Source organism: Bos mutus, chromosome 25 (assembly GCF_027580195.1).
Source record: "Bos mutus isolate GX-2022 chromosome 25, NWIPB_WYAK_1.1, whole genome shotgun sequence".
Classification (NCBI taxonomy): Eukaryota; Metazoa; Chordata; class Mammalia; order Artiodactyla; family Bovidae; genus Bos; species Bos mutus.
The window spans coordinates 737,307-760,557 of NC_091641.1; the positions used below are offsets into that span (position 1 = coordinate 737,307).

The 23,251-nt window shown below is 46.1% G+C and overlaps 1 protein-coding gene, 1 long non-coding RNA gene and 1 other non-coding gene across 4 annotated transcripts in view; 1 reads left to right on the top strand and 2 right to left on the bottom strand.

Moving 5' to 3' along the window:
* Positions 1 to 1,940: 1,940 nt before the first annotated feature.
* TRIM4 (tripartite motif containing 4) lies at positions 1,941 to 22,702 on the top strand. The gene is made up of 6 exons (XM_070362243.1): positions 1,941 to 2,701; positions 8,150 to 8,245; positions 8,914 to 9,144; positions 10,491 to 10,513; positions 10,772 to 10,869; positions 18,865 to 22,702. The coding sequence occupies exons 1-6, from the start codon at positions 2,309 to 2,311 to the stop codon at positions 19,449 to 19,451; spliced, it is 1,428 nt and encodes a 475-aa protein (XP_070218344.1). The 5' UTR covers positions 1,941 to 2,308; the 3' UTR covers positions 19,452 to 22,702.
* The window catches only part of LOC138985547 (uncharacterized), a 44,193-nt gene continuing 23,656 nt past the window's right edge, over positions 2,715 to 23,251 (bottom strand). Inside the window, exon 4 of one of the 2 annotated variants that reach the window (XR_011462583.1) lies at positions 2,715 to 2,949. This is a non-coding gene — a long non-coding RNA (uncharacterized lncRNA). Of the gene's footprint in view, positions 2,950 to 16,971; positions 17,691 to 23,251 lie in introns of those variants that run through there. The other variant, XR_011462584.1, reaches the window with a different exon arrangement.
* Positions 4,951 to 5,023, bottom strand: TRNAV-CAC (transfer RNA valine (anticodon CAC)). The gene has a single exon. It is a non-coding gene; the product is annotated as a tRNA-Val (tRNA).

A 23,251-nucleotide genomic window follows, 5' to 3' on the forward strand; every position in this document is an offset into this window, starting at 1 on the left:
GACACACCACAGATACTCATGTTTGCATCAGTAACAGATGAGAGCCCCTCTTCTTGCTTGGCTCATATTTAAGACTCAGATTCCTTCTCTCTATTTTTTCTCCTCTGCTTGGCGGCACTGTGCAGCCTGTGGGACTCAGGGTCTTAGTCCCCCCACCGGGGACCAGGAATGGAATTGGGCTCCACAGTGCAGCACAGAGTCCTAACCACTGGGCCACAGGGAATGCCCACAGATTCCTTCTCAATATGGTATTCCAATTCACAAAGAAAATGCAGCTATCAGTTTTCTAATTTAAACATTTAAGACATTGTATAGAACTTCCATCAAAACCCCAAAACAGTGACCACAGGAACCCCCTTTCCAAATCATCTGATCATACCGTTAGTAACCAGTTATGGAGCATATTACAGGAAAGGCAGTATCTGATTTTGGGACACAAGAAGAATGAAACATTTCTTTCATAAGAAAAGGAATAGAGTGGGAAGAATACACAACTGAGCACCTCAGAAACACAAGATCAAAGCTCCATTGAAGAGAAACAAATGGTTCCCTGAGACAGGCAAGCATCTTGCGTGTTGAAAGCCTCAATGGATGCTCCTTTGGAGAGCAAAATGGTTGCTGTCTTCAAGTTGGGTACCAAAAGTCAATTCATTTGTGCTTCTGAATCTTTTTTTTAATCATTCATTTCATTTTTGGCTGTGCTAGGTCTCGGCTGCTGCGTGGGCTTTTCTCTAGTTGAGGAGAGCGGGGAATACCCTCTAGTCGTGGTGCCCAGGCTTCTCAGTGTGGTGGCTTCTCTTATTACAGAGCACGGGCCCTAGAGTGCCAGCTTCGGCAGTTGCTGTGGGTGTGCTCAGCAGTTGTGGCCCTCCGGCTCTAGAGCACAACTGTGGCGCACGGACTTAGTGGCTCTGCGGCATGTGGGATCTTCCCAGACCGGGGATCAAACCCGTGTCTCCTGCATTGGCAGGCGGATTCTTTACCACTGAGCCACCAGGGAAGCCCCCCACACTTCGGAATCTTAAGCACTCCCATCGAAAACACCTGATTTCTTTCCACTCTCCCGGTCCCATTGGCCTTTCGCAACATCCTCACAACAGCTACAGCTTCAGCTCCACTCCCCAGGTGCCGCTTTCACACCCTGGTCTTGACCGTCTCGGGTGGGAGGGTCAGGAACAGCTCTAGCACCAGCAGCTGCTCCTTCCTAGCATCTTAGACAACAGCGGCTCACAGATCACCCAAAAGCTGACACAGAACATCCTCAGCCTACAGACTTCCTCTGCATCGAACCACCTAAAATACTGGTGGGAAGTCTCAAACCTGGGGGAAACCATCTAACCCTAGGTTCTTCCCCCTACCTTAATTATTAGAACCACTATCTGCACTGGCTGAGTGTGCCCCATGCCCTGAGGTTGGGCTTCCTCTTCCTGGTGTGTCCCCTGTGCTGGGGAAGAAAGAGAAATCAGGGTAGTAGGGTGATCAGATGGCTCCCCACTAGGTCGTGGGGGCTAAACACTCCCTTTCCTGCTCGCCTCCCAGAAAGCTGGCTCTCCAGTCGGCCCAGGAGACTCCAGGAGAGTTGAGCTTTGAGTGGGTGGGTTTTGTGGGAGCAGCAAGAAATCCTGCCTTTTGAGCATCTCAACTAGACCTCGGGGTTGGAGGTCAAGAACGGGTTCCTTTCCTGTGTCTGTGTATCTGTACGTCTGCCTTTGTACTGACAGAATGAAGCTGAACAAAAAAGGACAACTTCAGAAAAAGCCAGCCTGTGGGGCAAGGCGCCTCCTTAGCCCCGCTTGCAGCGGGGCTGCACAGACGCCCCCAGCCCCAGGTTCTCCGCCTGGCCCTCCACGCCGCTAGGGTGTACCTCGCCCGGAATGCCTTTCTGGGCAGCAGCTAGCCTAGGATTCTAGACCCTAAATCTTCCGGGAGCAGCCGGCAAACCGGAAGGACAAGTTCATTAGCACCTCCCTGTTTGGTTCCACCAGCAGCCGCTGCAGCTGCGGTAGCACCACCATACTCCCGCGCGCCCCGCAAACCGACGCGCGCCTCGAAGCCTCTCTAGGCTTCCCGGGGGACTTCCGCATCGTTATTGTTGGTCCCGTCGCAGCCCGCCGTTCTGTCACTTCCTACGGGCCTTCTTCGCGCGGAAACCGGCGGTTCGCACGCTCCGGAGCGGGCGGAAAGGGCCGCAGCGCCCCCCAACCCCGCGCCCCCGCTGGATCGCGAACCGCAGAGGAGTTCGGCGGCCCCGGGTCCGAAGGCCACCGCCCGCCGCCCGCAGGCGACTCATCCGGGACAGAGGGGCGGCATGGAGGCCGAGGACTTCCAGGAGGAGCTGACCTGCGCCATCTGCCTGGACTATTTCGAGGACCCGGTGTCCATCGAGTGCGGCCACAACTTCTGCCGCGGCTGCCTGTGCCGCACGTGGGCGCCGGGCGGCAGCCCCGTCCGCTGCCCCGAGTGTCGGCGGCCGTCGGCGCCCGCCTCGATGAGGCCCAACTGGGCCCTGGCCCGGCTGACCGAGAGGATGCGGCGCCGGCGCCTGGGCCCCGTGCCCGCGGGCCTGTGCGGCCGCCACTGGGAGCCGCTGCGGCTTTTCTGCGAGGATGATCAGCGGCTCGTGTGCTTGGTGTGCAGGGAGTCGCAGGAGCACCAGGCCCACACCATGTCCCCAGCCGACGAGGCCTGCAAGAGCTACCGGGTGAGCAGGCCGTTTACGGGGCTGGGCTGCCGGTATATGCCCTGGGAACCTTTAGTGTATGCACTGGAGGCATAAACCTACCCTCACCCCCACCCCTGACAGGCTTAAAAAAGTGAAGACACTCACAGATCAGAGCTGGAGTTTAAAACTGGAATTGGGAGGGCGGTGGAGGCTCAGTCATCATCGCAGAACTTTCCAGGGACTGGCCTCCCGGCAGCTCGGTCATCCTGAGGGGTTATACACCGGTGCTGTCCAATAGAAACAAAAGGAACCAGGCACATCTGTTATTCAAAGTTTTTCTAGTGTTGAAATGAAACAGGTGATGCTAATTTTAATAACTCATTTATCCAAAATATCCAACATCGATACGAAAATTATCAATGAGATATTTTAATTTTTTCATGACAGGCCTTTGAATATGTGTGTGCTTCACATTTACACACATCAGTTTGGGCTCTCCATGTATCAGGAACTCACATGGCTAACGGATGCTGTATTGGACAGTACAGGTTTGTGCCTACAGATGTCATCAACAGCTGATGATTTGGGAAAAGCCTGGCTTGGAGGGATAAGCCTAGATTTTGTTACTAGCTTCATCAGTTGGGAAAATCACTTAATGTTTGAATTTGGAGATTCTCTGTTCTACCTATCTTATGGGTTAAGAAGCTTCAGTTAAATAAATTAGTTTATCATACTCTGTTCCAGCCACACTGGCCTTCCTGCTTTTATTTCAAGCCTGTTCTCTCTCTCTACCCATACCTTCTGTCCTTTAGATCCTTTTAGATTTTAGCTTGAAGACCTTCCTTGATCATCCTTTCCAGACTAGCCCCACCCCCTTCCATTACTGAAGGTGTCACTCCAGTGGTCTCCATCTGAATTGGTATCTAGTAAGTACTCATTGAAAGCATGAATGTAATGATACAAGTTAAAGTGTATTGTAAACTGTCAAATGCTGTTCATTTTTATCAGCTGACTATAAACAGGAAACATGCAAAGTTAGACTGCTGCTGCTGCTGCTAAGTCGCTTCAGTCGTGTCTGACTCTGTGCGACCCCATAGATGGCAGCCCACCAGGCTCCCCTGTCCCTGGGATTCTCCAGGCAAGAACACTGGAGTGGGTTGCCATTTCCTTCTCCAGTGCATGAAAGTGAAAAGTGAAAGTGAAGTCGCTCAGTCGTGCCTGACCCTCAGCGACCCCATGGACTGCAGCCGACCAGGCTCCTCCCTCCATGGGATTTTCCAGGCAAGAGTACTGGAGTGGGGTGCCATTGCCTTCTCCAAAGTTAGACTAGAAAGTATATATTCATTTCTTTATTCAGTAGCCTTTATTGGTACTTCCTGTATGCTAAGCATTGTTCTAGACTCTGGACATAAATAGATGAGGAAGACGTGGGTCTTGTTTTGTAGGGGATGTAAGCATATAGACCGGTAATTTCAGTGTATGTGAGTTATCAACATACAGAAGGTCTGAGATTAGAGGCATCAGACAGGAGTGAGGATCACCTTTACAGGGGACTGAAACATGAGCCCGCTCTTGATGGATGAGGTTGTTCTTTGCCTTGGGAGGGGGGCACATGCGAGGGAGGTTGGTGGGAGCTGAAGCTGAAGAAAGAGACAGGGTCTGCGTTGTGGAGGATCTTGTTCACTACACTGAAAAGCCTGAGTTTTCTCTTCCAGCAAATCGGGATCATTGAAGGACTTGAAGGCAAGGGAAGCCATGATTGGCTCTCAGCTCTTTGTTTTACCATGTTCATCGTGACGTCCACGGGGGATGAATGAAGAAGAGCAGTTAGGCTGTCGGTGCACCATTTGAAGCAGGAGGCCGTAGGGCCTGAATCAGTGCAGGACAGGGGTCCTGGAGAAGAGGCGGGTGTGGGTTAACTGAGTAACATTGTGACTAATTGTAATAATGGGTCGGGAAGAGAGAGGAGTCCAGGACCGCAGTCTGGATGTCTGGTGCTCACTGGGGACACGGTGAGAGTGAAGTAACTGTGACATGAAGTCCAGGGAGAAGGGACAGGAGGCAGGGGGCATAGGAGACTAGAAACACAGCATTTTAGAATTATCAGTCTATCCTTTTTTTTTTCCCTTAGATTATTTTGTTTTAGATTTTCTCTATATATATTAGATTATATATTTAGAAGCTTTTGCTTTAAAAAATTTTTTATTTATTGTTGTTTAATTGGCTGTGCCAGGTCTTAGCTCTGGCACCTGGGATCCTTGATCTTGGTTGTGGCATGTTCGATCTAGTTCCCTGACCAGGGATTGAACCCGGGCCCCCTGCATTGTGAGCACAGAGTCTTAGCCACTGGACCACCAGGGAAATCCCCAGGATTGGTCCTTTTCTGCACCCTCTTCTGTGTAATCACTGCTCTGTTTACCCACCTCCATCCCCACCCCAGCTGGTGCTTGTGGTAAAGAACCTGCCTGCCAATGCAGGAGACGGAAGAGATACGAGCTGTATCCCTGGGTGGAGAAGAGCCCCTGGAGGAGAGCATAACAACACACTCCAGTATTCTTGCCTGGAGTATCCCATGGACAGAGGAGCCTGTGGGCTACAGTCAGTAGGGTCTCAAAGAGTCAGACACGACTGCAGTGACTTAGCACATACACATCCCCGCCCCGAGTTAACTTGAAAAACATTGGCTTGCTCTTCGGTAAAGCTCCCCTGTTTCCACCATCCCATTCTCGGCACGTGCACTGTGTCATAAGTGCTGGCGTTCGCTAAGTCTGTGGAAAATCCCCCCGTCTGTGCCCACACCTGCGCTCTGCAAACAGTGTGCTGGACGCTTTCTCTTAGGATCTGACACCTGAGCACCGCGTCCAGGAAACCTGCTTTGATGAATTCCTAGCCCGCTCTGCTTGCTCTCTTGGGCCACAGCAGTGGCTCAGGATCCACATTAGAGCCACCTGGAAGCACTTTTAAGACATTCTGATACACAGACAGGATAGAGGACCTTGGGCCTACATCTTAGTGCCTTCACTGAGGAGAGTATTCAGAGCAGAAGTTGCCTTTAATGGAGTCATCGATGGTGGGAGAGAACGAGAGAACACACAGAGAGAAATAACTTCATAAACTTCAGGGAGCAAAGTGTTTTTTTGGAAAAGGCTTCCAAGCCCAGCACCTCTTTACTTCAAGCCAATATTTAGTCTGTTGACTCTGCTATTAACTCATTTAAGAAATATTTGTTGAACCACCCGTTTTGTGTCAGATGCTGTCCTATAGTGCCAGACCCAGAAAAGGAGTACAGTGATGAAAAGACCATGGAGCTTACTGTAGTCTGGCTGGGGTGGGGGTAGGAGGTAAACAGTAGACAAATAATCACAGATGATAATATGTGCTATGAAAGACATAGTGTGCCACGCCAGAGAAGGGACGAGGGCTCTAAGAAGGGCGCAGGCAGTCTTCTCTGAAGAGATGACATTTCAGCTGAGGCTTGATGGAACTATCAGAGGAACTGTGGGGAGAACATCCCAGGCAGTGGACAGCAAATTCAGACCCTGAGGCTGGGAAGAGCGGGACATCCCCATGACACTGAAAGAAGAGCGGTGCGCCCGAAGCATGATCAGCAAGGGGAAAAGTAGCGCGAGATGAGTTGGGAGATGCAGGCAAGAGTGGCGATCTGTCGGACCGCGAGGTGGCTGAATTTCCTCAGTGATGAGGGAAGCCCTTGGAGAAGCTCAGCAGGGGACTGACGTGACTGGACTGGTCTTAGAAGATGATTCTGGCTGCCCCGAGGACATTGGCTGAGAGACGAACAAGATTGGAAATAGGGAGACCAGTCATGAGGCTGTTGTATTGATAGCTGTCTGGACAAGAGGTGGTTTGAACAAGGAGGTGGCTGGGGGTGGCAAATAGGCAGATGGGCAGATTTGACATGTATTTTGGAGGTAAGACCTATTTGCCTGGATTGGATGCAGAGGTTACAATGATTGAAATTCACAAAACCTCAGAGCTGGCATGGTGTTTAAGAAAAGAACATCTATCGTGGTTGCCTTCATCTTCTAGGTAAGGAAGCTGCAGCCTAGGAAATGTGTGAGACTGACTTAACCACAGATCTATAGCTAGTTGACGAAGGTCTAGACTGAAACTCAGATCTGATTTGAAGTTTCGTGTCGTTTAAACTACATGATTACAAGTCAGAAAATGTCTTCATTCTATAAAATGGATGTTCTTTTGTTGTAGTTCTGTATAAACACAAAAGTCTGAAGTTAAATGAAGAAAAAGTGATTTTTTTGAACTTGTGGGTCTACCCAGCTTTGAAATGCTCGGTGTTGCCCTCCCGCCACCTTGTGGCAATTTCTGTTACTGCAGGGAAGAAGTTTTCTAATCTCCCCAAAGGGTTTGCCCAGGGGACCTCTTTAGCTGCCAGGATACAGAAATGCATAGGTAGCGTCTTGGGTAAGGGGGCAGCATAATTCATGCATACTGGAATCGCTAAGGGCTTTTAAAAATGGAATCTTCTTAGCAAACAAAAGTGAAAACTTGAAAAAAATTTCTTAGTCACATTCAGAGGAGCTGTTTATCTCATTAGAGGCTTCACACGCACGTGAGGTTTGACCCTGATGTGTGCCGTCTCTAACCTGTCTGCCTCTGCCTCTAAGGTCCTGCCTGACATTCTGCTACTAGCTGCTCACCCTCTGCAGCTTTACTCTGTTAATTCTAATTGGCTTGATTTTTTAATAGCTGATTTGGGTGTTTTAAATTACAAAAGGATATATGCTTCTTGTAGAAATCCAAACAAAACAAGTTTATTAAATTTCTAGTTCTCCCTCTGACTCCCTCCACCATTCCTATTCCCTAGAAATAAGCACTGTTAATAATACCTAGTTATATATCTTTCCAGATTATTTTCTATTCAATTATAAACATACACAGTTACACAGACACATGTATATTTGTTCTTTTCAAAACAGCATTATAGCGAGAGCTGAAATTGATGTAGGGTATCAGTGTATCATAATTTAATAATTCCCCACTGATGGATAATGAAGAATGCTGCAATAAACATTCCTATATATATACTTTTTACTAGTGTTTTGTTGGATATTCTTATTAGAAATAGGATTATTGCATATTTTAAATACTGTTAAATCTTGCCAGTTGCCCTTCAAAAAGGTGGGAACTTTAAAAAACATTTTTGTTTATTTATTTTAATTGTAGGATAATCACTTTACTAGATGGGATCTTTTTGTTCTCCTACCATTATGGTGCCAGAGGTCTTCTCCCTTGCCAGTACTGGGTATTTATTAATTTTTGTCTACTTAATGAGCAAACTTTATGTAGTGTTTTGATGACCTGAGAGCAGACTAGTTCTCGTGCATTAACCTGTGGTCATCTTCAGCATCTTCTCAGTCTCATGTTTGGCCGAGGTGACTTTTAGCTCTTGAATAAGGAAGATGCTGGAAGAGATGATTTCCTACTTAGGCGTGTTTCTTCTGCTGGCAGGAAAAACTTCTGAAGACTCAGTCTAGTCTGACAGCCAAGATGAAGAAAGTCATACATTTTCAGGACACGGAAGTGAAGAATGCTGCAGAGTGGAAGGTAATAGCAGAAGGAGCTGGGTATTTCTTGCCCTTTGTCCTTTCAGCCTGAGGCTGCTCAAGGGCTTTGGCTGGGAAGAGCTCACAGGGTCTTATCAGTTGTCAGGCTGACAGAAAAGGAAGAGTTGATCTCTCCCGTGGCTTTGGACCACACGCGTCCCACACCCTTCATCCTCAGACCTCAAGGGTGGTGCGCCTTTCCTTCCTGTAGTCCTCCTGGGTTGGCTTCTGAGGTGGGTGTTGATTTGGGTCTATGGCATTGTGGAAAGCAAATGAACTTTCCCCCCAGAGCTGTTGTCCAGTTGGGAGGTATGATGTGGGTACGCACCTGTATGTCTGAGATTTACCACAACTACACACTAGGTGTTCTGAGGGCTAAATTAAATAATAGGTGTGAAAGTGCATTTTAGTTTGAAAACTATACGAACAAAGCATGACAATCAGTAGTAGAAACTCAGATACTACGAAGAACGAGTTAATACTATAGTATGAAGATATCAAGCAGGCATAGAGAAAGGAGTAGAGGACATTTGTAGGGGGTGAGCAGGAGCTTTTCTGGAGGAGGTGATTTGAATGAAAGGATCGTGGACTATTGGGGAGTCCCATGCAGGGAATTTAGGAGGAAGGACCAGGCAGAGAGAGGACTGAGCTAGTCTCTTGTGGCTGCAGGAGAAGATGAAGAATCAGCGAATGAGAGTCATCGCGGAGTTTGCAAAGCTGCACGTCCTCCTGAATGAAGAAGAGCAATTGTTTCTTCAGGGACTGAGGCAGGAAGAAGAAGAGACAAAGAAGAAGCAAAGTGAGAACATATCTAGGCTCAATCAAATGATCACTTCCTTGAAGAAGCTCATCCTAGAGGTGAAGGAGAAGAGCCAGAGCTCCACCCTGGAGCTGCTCCAGGTGAGACCAGCAGGGAACGGCATAGTCTCTATCTTTATCGAATTGTTAACATCACTAACTCATCTCCCTCTTGTCTTTAGAGCTGAGTGTCCTTCCTGGTAAGTGGGTTTAGTAGAAGACATGTTTTTTTCTTTTGCTAATTGTGTTACTATTTTTATTATATAATTAAAGAGTCAAAGATTTACTTTCCAAGGGAAATTAATGTGAAGTTCAGGTTTGATGAGCTCAGGTAATATGAGATACTTAAATTCCAAGAAGTGTCTAGAACGTTTACAACTTGCTTGAGCAGTGAAGTTCCAATTCCATATTCAAACATATATTATAGCAGAATCTTTGAAATAACACATTTTTTTTGTATATGAATTCTTTAATTTAGGATGATGATTTTGAGGTTCATTTATGTTGAAGCATCGTATCATATTTGCATTCCCTTTTTATTCCTGAACAGTATTCCACTGCAGAATATACCTCATTTTGTATACCTGTTCACCAGTTGGTGGACATAACCCAAATGTTACTATAAAGGGTTCTGCCTTAATATTTGTCTGCCATTCTTTGTGTGGACATATGTTTTCATTTCTCTTGGTTAAGTAGTAGGAGCAGAATTGCTAGGCTATATGGTATATCCCTTGGACTGCAAGGAGATCCAACCAGTCCATTCTGAAGGAGATCAGCCCTGGGATTTCTTTGGAAGGAATGATGCTAAAGCTGAAACTCCAGTCCTTTGGCCACCTCATGCGAAGAGTTGACTCATTGGAAAAGACTGATGCTGGGAGGGATTGGGGGCAGGAGGAGAAGGGGACGACAGAGGATGAGATGGCTGGATGGCATCACTGACTCGATGGACGTGAGTCTGAGTGAACTCCGGGAGTTGGTGAGGGACAGGGAGGCCTGGCGTGCTGCGATTCATGGGGTCGCAAAGAGTCAGACACGACTGAGCGACTGAACTGAACTGAACTGATGGTATATTTATATTTAACTTTTTAAGAAACTGCCTTTTTCCAAAGTGGCTGAACCATTTTATATTCCCACCACATCCTCATTAACACTTGTCTGTGACTGAAAGAGTGTAGATGGAGAAGTAGACGGAGAGCCAGGAGACAGCTCATGTCATAGTGCCAAAGGAGGAAGAGGAGGGTTTCAGGGAAAGGATGGGTCAACGTTGTTAAATACGGCAGAGGGCTCACACGAAAAAAGACTGCCCTGTGTTAACCCTGTTGGGCTTGGCAGCGGGAGATCATGTGTGATGCTCACAAAAGCAACTGACAGAAAAGTAGCTGCTCACCAAGTTGAGTAACAGATCTCACGGCGAGGGTACATAACTTCTTTCTTTCTTCTCTTCACAGAATCCAGCAGAGGTGTTGACCAGGTATGAGCTCTTTTCTGCTTATGGGCGGTTGAGTAGATTGTAAAGATACAGGCCAAGCAGAGGGGTAAGGAGGCCTGGGCCCCACGGATCAGTCTGGGCACTGATGTGAGGGGACCGAGGGGGAGGAATCCTGCTTGCTTGCACCAGGAGGAATAGGAGAGTAGTCTGAACTCTGGGCTTGGAACCTTCGGTGGGAGTTGAGGGTCTTGGCCGTCCTGTTTGTCTCCTAAGAAGAGCAGCCTTCTGTGCTTTTCCTAGGTGTGAGAATCAGGATGTGAACTATTCCTTTGAAGACCTAACGGTGAAGACTGTGTGCCGGCTACCAATGATGAAGGAAATGCTGAAGCGATTCCAAGGTGAGCAGAATTTCAGGGAGTTGGAGCTCAGAGAATGAACATTGAGAGGAGTCTGAAAAGGAAGGAGAAAGCAGAGCATGCAGCCAACAGGAGGGTCAAGAAAATGGTAAATAACTACTTAGGGATAAATGGATATACGCTTCACTGAAGAACCATCCGTTTAAAGGTAAAGGACGTTAGGATGTTAAAGGTACTAGTTACACAAAAAGAAAAGGACCTATTCTTTCTAAGAACGCATGAGCAAGTTGGAGAGACAGACACATCACTTAGTGCAGTACCGTGGGGCCCAGTGTTTACCAGTGGTAATGAGTCAAATATCACAGAAGTGCAGGCTCTCTGCTGGGGCAAGGTGAGGAGGTTTTCACAGCACAGGTGTCAGTTGTTTGGGACTTTGAAGGATAAGTAGGAGTTTGCCAAGTGGAAAATGAGAGGCGGCTTCCAAGCAGAGGTGGCAGCATGAGCTGAGATGTGGAGAAGATAGAGGGGAGGGTGTTTGATATGACTCAGTGTAAGGTGCGGACGGGGAAAGGCAGGAATAAGCTTGAGAAGATGAGTGTAAGAACGACTGGAGGTAAACGGACTGGATCTCCAGAGAAGTACCAAGGCCTGACATGACATGAGCTGCATTCTCAAGAGCACATCCCTGATCAGGAGCCATGTTGTAGATGTCCACTTCCAGATAAAGCGAAGTGACAGGGGACTGGACTTACTCTTGAGATGCAGTTGACCAAAGACACCCAAAATAGGCAATACATGAAACAACAGTTTTTAAAACACTGAACATCAGGCAGTGAAGGACAGTGATACACGGGAATGTGAACCGAATGAGCGGAGTCCTACGATGGCCCCAGCCTCCAGCCTTGAGGGTTTCCAGGCCACCTCAGGGAAGGTAACACAGGGGGAGCCAGGTGGACTGCCTCAGTTGAGGAGTGGTGCTGAGAGTCAGAACAAAGCAGTGGGAGTTTACAGAGTGCTGGAGAGGAGAGAGCTGGACAGGGAGAACCCTGATGGTTTACAGAGACGTCCTGTGAACATTCAGCGGGGGACTGATCAGCACGTGCTTGTGAAGAGCTACCTGAGGTTAAGGGAATTTTCAAATTGGTTAGAAGGAACAGTTCCTGGTGCTCGCACAGGGCCAGGAGCAACGTCTGTTCCTATCAGCCCCTGGAAAGCTCTTAATTCATGGGGCACTGGGTAGAGTACTCAGGAAAATCTTGCCTCATCAGTGGGGATAATTAACCCTCCACTGAGCACTACTTTGGACCCACTTTACATGTCAGGAAAGCAAGACCCAAAAGGATGAAATTTATCCAAGTAACTGCATCCCAGGACAAAGCTCAAGAAGATGGATAGGTATTTTAAAAATGAGTCCCCAACAATGTACAGTCACAATGTGGCATCCCATCAGAAATTACCAGGCAGGCAAAAAGGTAGGAAACATGATGTGATGAGAATAATCAATTGAAATTGACTCAAGATTGACCAAGATGGTAGCATAAACATAGAAGGACATTAATGCAGTTATTGCAACTATTTTGTAAAGATGCATATTGTGGACATGGGAGATATTCTGGAGATGAACACTATGAGATGAAGAATAAGCTGGTTGGGGCTAATAGGTGATTGGACACGAACTTGAAAAGATGGAGCAGTGAAAACTATGCAAAATGAAACAGAGGAAAAAAACTTAAAAAAAATGAAAGCCAGCTCACTGAGCTGTGGGTCACCTTCATGCAGCCTTATGTCTGGGACGGATCCCTCAGGGAGAGCAGAAGGATGGGGTGAGACAGAAAATCAGCTGGAGAAACAGTGACTCAACTTTCCAAATTGGATGAAAACTGTAAGCACACACGTCTAAGAAATTCAGTAAGTTCTAAATGAGAAAGATGGTGAAAACCACACCAAAACCAGTGATACAGAGGAAATTTTAGATGCAACAACTAGAAAAGGACACGTTACATACTATGGAACAAAGGTAAAGATGACATCCCAGTGCTCATTGGAAGCAGTGCTAGTGAGCAAGAACTTTAAAAGACTGAAAGAAAAAGACTGTTTACCTAGAATTTTATTCCTGGCAAAAATAGACTTCAGAAACAAAGGTGAGATAAAGATGTTTGCAGATATACAAAAACTAAAGGAGTTTATCAGACCAGCACTGTAAGAAATGTTAGCAGAAGTCCTTCAAGCAGGAGGAAAATGATACTGGATAGAAGTCAGATCTATACAAAGGAATAAAAGATCTTCCAAAATGGTAATGTAAAGAAATATCTATTTTTGTCATTATTTAAGTCTCTTTAAAGGTGATAGGGGTGGCTAATGCCTGTGGTAATTTGATTGGGGTATAAGGTACTCAGATATTTGGTCAAACATTGTTTTGGGTATTGCTGTTAGTGTTTTTAGATGAGGTTAACATATACTGGAATCAAGATTGCCTGTGGAAATATCAATAACTTCAGATATGCAGATGACACCACCCTTATGGCAGAAAGTGAAGAGGAACTCAGAAGCCTCTTGATGAAAGTGAAAGAGGAGAGTGAAAAAGTTGGCTTAAAGCTCAACATTCAGAAAACGAAGATCATGGCATCCGGTCCCATCACTTCATGGGAAATAGATGGGGAAACAGTGGAAACAGTGTCAGACTTTATTTTTCGGGGCTCCAAAATCACTGCAGATGGTGACTGCAGCCATGAAATTAAAAGACGCTTACTCCTTGGAAGGAAAGTTATGACCAACCTAGATAGCATATTCAAAAGCAGAGACATTACTTTGCCAACAAAGGTCCATCTAGTCAACGCTATGGCTTTTCCAGTGGTCATGTATGGATGTGAGAGTTGGACTGTGAAGAAGCTGAGCGCCAAAGAATTGATGCTTTTGAACTGTGGTGTTGGAGAAGACTCTTGAGAGTCCCTTGGACTGCAAGGAGATCCAACCAGTCCATTCTGAAGGAGATCAGCCCTGGGATTTCTTTGGAAGGAATGATGCTAAAGCTGAAACTCCAGTACTTTGGCCACCTCATGCGAAGAGTTGACTCATTGGAAAAGACTCTGATGCTGGGAGGGATTGGGGGCAGGGGGAGAAGGGGACGACAGAGGATGAGATGGCTGGATGGCATCACTGACTCGATGGACGTGAGTCTGAGTGAACTCCGGGAACTGGTGATGGACAGGGAGGACTGGTGTGCTGCGATTCATGGGGTCGCAAAGAGTCGGACACGACTGAGTGACTGAACTGAACTGAACTGAACATATAAATCAGGAAACTTGAGGAAAGCAGATTGCTTTCCATAATGTTCGCAAGCCTAATCTAGTCAGTTAAAGGCCTGAATAGAACAAAAGGGCTGCCTTTCCCCTGTGAACAAGGGACTTTTACAGCAGACTGCCTTCAGACTCCGTCTGCAGCTTTGGTTCTTCCTGCCTTGCGGAAGGAACTGGAACATTAATTTTCCCTGGGTCTTGCTGCTGTTACACACCATGGATTTGGACTTGCCAGTCACCATGATCACATGGGCCAGTTCCTTCTAATTTCTACAAGTACGCACACATCCTATTGGCTCTATTTCTGTGGAGAAGCTTGACAAATACAGTGGTTGTTTAAACAAACAGAAAATAATATATTCTTTTATTTTATAACAACAAGAACATGAATGTTGGGAGGGGAGAAATGAAGGTATACTGTTATACATTCTTACATGTGAAGTGGTATAATATCACTTGAAGGTAGGTTGTTAAGTGAAAGGTGTACCTTTGTAAACTTTATGGCAACCGCTGGAAACAAAGTTATAGCTAATAAGTCAACAAAGTAGATAAAGTGGAATCATTATTATAAAAACACTTGGTTAATCAGAAAGAAAGCAAAAAAGAGGAAAGAAGGACAGGTAGAAAATACAGCAAGATGATAGGTACAAACCTCATCATATTAAGCATAAATGATCTGGATATCCTGATTAAAAGGCAGAGACTGATTGGACTGGATAAAAAAATGCAAGACCCCACTAACTATATGCTGCTAGAAACACACATTAAATACAAAGACCCATACATGTTATGAGAAAAGATACATCATGCTGCTGCTGCTAAGTCACTTCAGTCGTGTCCGACTCTGTGTGACCCCATAGATGGCAGCCCACCAGGCTCCCTTGTCCCTGGGATTCTCCAGGCAAAAACAGTGGAGATACATCATGCTAACATTAGTCAAAAATCTAATGGTTATGTTATTATCAAATAGATTTCAGAGCAAAGAATATTACCAGAGATGAAGAAAGTCATTTCCTAATGATAAATGGGTCAGTTTATCAGGAGGATATAACAGTTCTAAACATTTACACAGTTAACAACAGAGCTTCAAAATATATTAAGCAAAAGCTAATAGAGCTGCAAGGAGAAATAGACACATTCACAATTGCAGTTGGAATTTTCAATACCTTTTAAAAATAAATTTTAGAACAAGTAGACAGAAAATCATCAAAGACAGACTGAATAAAACTATCTGTCATCTTGACCACCCTGTTATTTATAGAATACTGCCCCAAACAACAGCAGAATACACATTCTTTTTGTGTGTACATGGAACATTTTCCAGGGTAGAACAAGGTGGGCCATAAGACATCAGTATTCAAAGGGCTTCCTTGGGGGTTCAGATGGTAAAGATGCAGGTCTCTCTGCAATGTGGGAGACCTGGGTTCAGTTCCTGGGTTGGGAGGATCCCTTGGAGGAGGGCATGTAACCCACACCAGTATTCTTGCCTGGAGAATCCCCATTGACAGAGGAGCCTGTGGGCTACAGTATTCAAAAGGATTCAGGCCATGCATAATATGTTCTTTGACTACAGTGCGTTTTGAAATCAGTAAAAAAAAAAAAAAAAAAGCTTTGATAAGTCCCCAAATGTTAGGAAGCTAAATAACACACTTCTCAATAATCCATGAGCTAAAGGTGAATCAAAAGGGAAACTAGGAAGTACTTTGAACTGAATGAAAAGGAATTTGTGGGATACGGCTAAAGCAATACTTAAGGGGAAATTTATAGCACTAACCACATGTAATACAAAGGAATTTCTTAAACCAGTGATACCAGTTTCTACCATAAGACATTAGAAAAATAAGAGCAAATAAAGCCCTAAAGAAACAGAAGGATGGAAACAATTAAAAATCAGAGCAGGAATTATTGCAACAGAATACAGAAAAACAACAGAAAATTAGTGGAACCAAAAGTTGTCTCTTTGAGAATTTAAATTTTATTGAAATGTATTTTAAGCAGAATGACTGGAAGAAAAAAAGACATATTACTAGTATCAAGAATGAGAGAGGCATCATTACTACAGCTTCTGTAGATGCTAAAAGGATAATAAGGAAATATTACGAGCAACTTTATGCTGATAAATCTGACAGCATGAATGAAATGGACAAAGTCCTTAAAAGACTCGAATGACCAAAGCTGACTCAAGAAAAAATAGATAACTGGAATAGTTTTATTCATGTTATAGTTAGAAACCTCCCAAAATGGCTTCACTGGTGATTTCACCAAACATTTAAGAAATATTTATTCTATACAAACTCTTAACAAAAAATTGAAGAGACTATTCCCAACTTGTTCTATAAGACCTGCATTCAGTTCAGTTCAGTCGCACAGTTGTGTCTGACTCTTTGTGACCCCATGAATCGCAGCACGCCAGGCCTCCCTGTCCATCACCAGCTCCCGGAGTTCACCCAGACTCATGTCCATCGAGTCAGTGATGCCATCCAGCCATCTCATCCTCTGTCGTCCCCTTCTCCTCCTGCCCCCAATCCCTCCCAGCATCAGAGTCTTTTCCAATGAGTCAACTCTTCGCATGAGGTGGCCGAAGTACTGGAGTTTCAGCTTTAGCATCATTCCTTCCAAAGAAATCCCAGGGCTAATCTTCAGAATGGACTGGTTGGATCTCCTTGCAGTCCAAGGGACACTCAAGAGTCTTCTCCAACACCACAGTTCAAAAGCATCAATTCTTCGGTGCTCAGCCTTCTTCACAGTCCAACTCTCACATCCATACATGACCACAGGAAAAACCATAGCGTTGACTAGACGGACCTTTGTTGGCAAAGTAATGTCTCTGCTTTTGAATATGCTATCTAGGTTGTTCATAACTTTCCTTCCAAGGAGCAAGTGTCTTTTATTTTATTTTATTTTTTTAAATTTTATTTTATTTTTAAACTTTACAATATTGTATTAGTTTTGCCAAATATCGAAATGAATCCGCCACAGGTATACCTGTGTTCCCCATCCTGAGCCCTCCTCCCTCCTCCCTCCCCATACCCTCCCTCTGAGTCGTCCCAGTGCACCAGCCCCAAGCATCCAGTATCGTGCATCGAACCTGGGCTGGCGACTCGTTTCATACATGATATTATACATGTTTCAATGCCATTCTCCCAAATCTCCCCACCCTCTCCCTCTCCCACAGAGTCCATAAAATCACTGCAGATGGTGACTGCAGCCATGAAATTAAAAGACACTTGCCAAGGAGCAAGTGTCTTTTAATTTCATGGCTGCAGTCACCATCTGCAGTGATTTTCGAGCCCCCCAAAATAAAGTCTGACACTGTTTGCACTGTTTCCCCATCTATTTCCCATGAAGTGATGGGACCGGATGCCATGATCTTCGTTTTCTGAATGTTGAGCTTTAAGCCAACTTTTTCACTCTCCTCTTTCACTTTCATCAAGAGGGTTTTTAGTTCCTCTTCACTTTCTGCCATAAGGGTGGTGTCATCTGCATATCTGAGGTTATTGATATTTCTCCCAGCAATCTTGATTCCAGCTTGTGCTTCTTCCAGTCCAGCGTTTCTCATGATGTACTCTGCATATAAGTTAAACAAGCAGGGTGACAATATATAGCCTTGACGTACTCCTTTTCCTATTTGGAACCAGTCATTACCGTGATACTAAAATCAAAGACATTACAAGTAAAGCGAACTATAGATCAATGTCCCTCATGACACAGAAGAATTTGAAAGAAAATTTTAGCAAGTTGAATTCAATAATGTATAATACATCACAATTAAATGGGATTTATCGAAGAAAAGCAGGTTTGGTTTAATATTTGCAAATCAGTGTAATTCACCACATTAGCACTTTAAAAAAGATAAATTTGATCACCTCAGTAGATGCAGGAAAAAGAAACCTTTGTCAAAATCTAACATCTATGTCAATTAAGAAAAAACAAAACACAGCTCTCAGCAAACTGAAGAGACATGGAGGGTTTGGGAGGGAAGAGAATTAGGAGGCAGGCCAGGGAGGAAGTTATAGACACATTTGCTGAAGGTCTGAATGTAGACAATGGTGATGGGAGAGGAAGGAAGAACCCGAGGGATCATCTCAGAGGTAGAACTGATAGGACTTGGTGATTCATTAGCCAACGAGGGTCAGAGGGGAAGAAGAATCAAATAAGGTTAAGATTTCCAAGTATGAGCATTTGGGTGACGGTCATGTCCTTAAGCCTTAGAGAGCAGAGAAAACAAGATGTGTGCTTGTGACGGGGGATTAGTCTCGAGAAGGGAGGGGCCTTCGAGGCTCTGAATTTGGCTTGAGTTACCTGCTGGGGGCTTGTGGAGATGCCCAGCGAGCCACGAGAAACAGTAGAGAGACCTGGGAGGACACCCGTGTGTTCCTGTACAAAGAACCAGCCAGGTGACAGCCTTGGTGCTGGTACGGATTCAGCACATTGGTATTTATTATTGTTTCTTCAAATTTTATGCTGATGGTGAAGACTTGGGGCCGTGGAATAATAAGCTCCCATTTTCTAGGCTGTAGTCTTTGAGAGCTGAAGGGAAGTGAAGACTTCAGGTTGCTAATGCAAACTGCACCTTGCTAGTCCAGCTGAGGAGCAGTTGAGGGGCAGTGAGGTGTCTCGTCCCTAACAGTACTTGATAGGAGGAGAAGGATGGAACTGAAGCCGGGACAGATGGGCATTTCTGGAGCAGGGTTAGTGGTCAGCTCTTCATCACTGATCTCAGCTCTCATTTTCTCTGCAGTGGCTGTAAATCTAGCTGAGGACACCGCTCATTCCAAACTTGTCTTCTCCCAGGAAGGGAGATACGTGAAAAACGGAGCATCAACCAGTTCTTGGCCACTGTTTTTTACAGCATGGAGCTACGCTACCGGATGGAGAAATCCGCAGAGGACCACAGGCTTTGTGGAGCGATTTCAGCATTTACCCTGTGTTTTGGGGAAAAATGTTTTCACTTCAGGGAAACATTACTGGGAAGTTGAGAACCGAGGCAGCCTGGAGGTGGCTGCAGGGGTGTGTCGGGAGGACATCATGGGGATCCCTGGTGGCTCGACAATGTGCCCCAAGGCGGGAATCTGGGCAGTTGGCTGGAGCTCTGCTGGCTTTTGGCCCCTGACAGGCACCTCCGTGAGTCCTACCAAGCGAGAGCCAGCTCTTCAGCGGGTGGGAGTTTTCCTGGATCACGGGGCTGGGGAGGTCTCCTTCTACAATGCCGTGGACGGGGAGCACCTGCACACGTTCTCCTGCTCTTCCAGCTTGCGCCTCCGGCCGTTTTTCTGGTTGAGTCCATTGGCATCTGTAGTCATCCCCCCAGTGACTGGTGGGAAGTGAGGTGATTCTCTTCACCTTGTACCGCAGGCCGGGGATACCCATTGCTTGGCCCTTATCTTTGACTTCATGCGTTTCCATCCTGGGTGGTTCATTCAGATTCCAGCCTCATGTTCTGTTCAGGCCCCTGCATGTCCTGTATGTAGGCAGATGTGGAAGCCCCTGTGGGGTACCTTTCCGGTAGCCACTTGGAGCACTTTTTCCTCCCTCTCTTCTGCCTCTTCCTAATTGAACTGTTCGGGATGTGTACTCCACGTGCTTCAGGAGAGGCAGGCCCATGGGAGGGAGTCCTGGCCAGTGAGGTCGGGTGGGAAATCCTCCAGGGTGCTTCTGGGGAAAGTTCTTTAGCTTTTAGAAAGAGATGTTTGGGAAGACATAGCTCATCTTCTGACGTCAGCAGCTGTACTGGAGTGAGAGGAACATGGTAACTGTGGAGCAGGAAGGAGAAACGTGGTCTTTGTTGGCTTCATGAAACGGTTGGAATCTCCCTAATCCCGAGTTTCTTGTTATATGAGATTGTTGCTCCTTATTATGTGAGGCGGTTTTGGTTGCGTTTTGGTCATTTGCAGGCTGACGCGTCCTAACCGGTGCTGTTGTCACACGGCGCGGACATCCCACAGTGTAGGTTTCTCTCACTTTTTTGCCAAAATTTGACAGATTTATAGACTCTCTTCCTGTTCAGTCATGTGCTTCCTTTTCTTTCCGGTAAGTACCAGTATTGCTCCTTCTGGACGGGAAGGCTGGGGCAGTGTGCCCTGCTCTGCTCGTGCTGTTCCTCTCACCCGGCCACGCCTCTGCTTCGAGTGTTCACTGTGCTTTCCCCTTGTCGGATCCGTATACTGTGTGCGCAGGGTTATTAACATCACCTGGCAAATGCTGGGAAATACTCGTTAAGTATTTGCGCTGGGCCAGCCTCTTCATGTAATGCCCCATGTGACTTCCACAGCAGAGATGGAAAATTAAAATTATTGCTAATAACCACCACTGCTAACCATTGTAATGTGTTTCCGCCTCGACTTTGAATAGATGTTCTGGCAATAATTTAACACGGCTTCTTACAAAACGTCCAGCCCCCTCCCTAACCCGTCTCCTCTGCTATGTCCCTGCCCATCCTGGCTTGTCTCCTTTTTCAACCTGAGCAGTCCTCCTCATTCAGTGATCTCTGCTGAGTTCTCCTTAACTCTCTAAGATACTTGCTCTTATGAGTTGATTTCTGTCCTCCAAAGAAAAGGATATGTTGAAGTCCTAGCTGTGAGCGTGACCTTATTTGGAAATTAAGATGAGGCCATTAGCGTGATGGCCTGAATGGGAAGGAAATCCAAAAGAGAGGGGACATATGTATACATATAGCTGATTGCCTTTGTTGTCCAGCAGAAACTCACACAACACTGTAAAGCAACTATACTCCAATAAAAATTAGTTAAAAAGATGAGGCCGTTAGGGTGGGTCCTAATCCAATATGACTGATATCTTTAGAGGGAACCTCGTAAACATAGACGCTCACACGCGAAAATGCCACATGAGGACAGAGGGAAGATGGCCGTGGAAGAGGCTGGAGTCATGCTGCCCCAGGCCGGGGAATGCCTAGGGCTGCTAGAAACTGGGAAAGGCAAAGCAGAATCCTCGCCTTGAAGCTTCTGAGGGAGTTGGCCCTGCCAGCACCTCGATCCCAGACTTCTAGCCTCCAGGATTGTAAGACGGTAAACTCAGCTCTTCGCCAGGGAAACTAGCTCTGGGAGCGGCAGTGAAGCCCCCAGAAGACAGTTTGGCAACCACTGTTTATCCTGCGCCTTCTCAAAGTGACTTTTTTTTCTGGCTGTGCTCTCAGCTTGTGGGATCTTAGTTCCCCAACCAGGGATTGAAGCCAGGCCCTTGGCAGTGAGAGAATGGAGTCCTAACCACTGGACTGCCAGGGAACTCCCTCGAGGTGCTGTTGACCATCTCCGATGTTAACCGAGCCTTTTTCCCCTGCCCCCAGAATCGGTGGGTACATGCACTGGTGAGTAAGCTGCCCACTCTGTGTGGCCCTGGATAAAGTTCTGCCAAAGTCTTTTCCTCTGGAGGCCAGCCTTTGTTGCGGAAAGCACTGTGCACAGATCTCCTGGGATTTCTACTCCTCCTCCCCTGCCTAAAGCCAGGAGGGGATCGTTCTCAGCTTTTCACTCTGAGAATCTGGTGGGGTTCCTGGAGGCAAAACCCAGGAAAATAGGCAGCTCTCCCAATACTGCAGCTCCCCCAAAGCTCCCCACACTCACCCACCAGCAATTTGTCAAAACTGTCATTAAGTATGCCCACTAGGTTATGGCTCCAGTAGATTTTGGTTCTCTGTTGCCGGGAGCCGGCGAGAGACATTCCACTCGTGACAAAGGTCATGAGGAAGGAGGCTCGGCATACGCAAAGGCGGGATCGAGCCTCAGGAGTCCCCCCGGATATTCTCGAGCATCTACCCCCAAAAAACCAGAGTCTGCCTACTTTATTGCTTTGTGCTCTCACCTCTGACTTTACTGGGGGCTGTCCCCCACCACCATCTCACTCTCTCTGTCAAAGAGTTAACTTACAGCTCCAATTAATAAAGTTCCTGGGCAACTAGGAGTGTTTAAATCCAAACCCCTCAGATGGCTCTCTAACTCACCTGACAAGTTTACCCGGACTCCTGCAGCTATGCATACGATTGTTTACAGTCTCCCAGCCTCGAGGGGCACGGGAAGCTTAAGATATTCAAATAGCTTAGAGCCTCTCAGAGAGTTTAAAACTGCCAGTATAAAACTAGTAAAAGATTTCATTGATGAGCCAATGTTTGTTGCCAAGTTTCCACATCCCCTGAATTGTATCCTTGAATGTGTATTAATATAGTTGGTATGTAGAAAAAATAAGTAGTGGCCTTGGTGTTAGTAACTTTAGACCCTTAAGGTAATAAATTCTTTCCTTTGTTGTAAACCCATTACACATCTGCCCTATAGGAATGCAATTTTATCTTCGGAAGATAGCGCCAAACCTTAAAATAATTACTCCTAGAGAAAATAAGTCTTTGTTGATAAGTCTTTGTCAAGAGTCATAAAATGTTAATAGGCCTTCTGGCCAGAAGATGATGTAAATCACCTAAACCATTTGTATACGATAAATTTGCAGGAAAGAAACCCTGGTTTTTGATAAGGATCAAAGACTGCTGATTTGCATCCCCTATTATCCTCTATGAGTAACTTAGGGTATATAAGCCCCTGTTGAAAATAAAGCTATGGGCCTTGCTCACCAAAGCTTGGTCTCCCCATGTCATTCTTCCCCTTAACTTCCAGCTGAGTCTCCATCTGGAGCGCGGATATCCTCTGCGACCATTTATTTGCCTGGGCTTCTAAGACCCACTCGAGAAGGTGTCTAAGTGGGGCACCTTCCGCTATTCGAGAGGGCGCCTGCGGCCTCCGTGGTCAGAGCTAACCTGGTGTCACGGGTTATATTGATTTTCCACGTAAACCAAGCTACTCAGCTTCTTTTCTCCACTGAATTTTCCTACTGAGCTATCCTCATTCTATTATTCTTTATATCTTTGGTGAATAAATAAATAAATAGTCGCCGACGCCGTCTCCCCTTTGATACCCTGGATCAGCCGGGGCTGGACCTCGGCACTCTGTTAAGCAGATCTCAGCTTCGAGTCTGTGGACTTGTCTGTCTTTCCAGATTTTGGGGTGCAAGTTTGCCATGCAACCTCAGTTCTCTAATTGGCCCCAAAAAAGTCAATGATTTTCAGTCTTTTCATCTTTTTCACGTCATAATGATGTGTTATGATTTCCAAATTCTTTACATGTTGG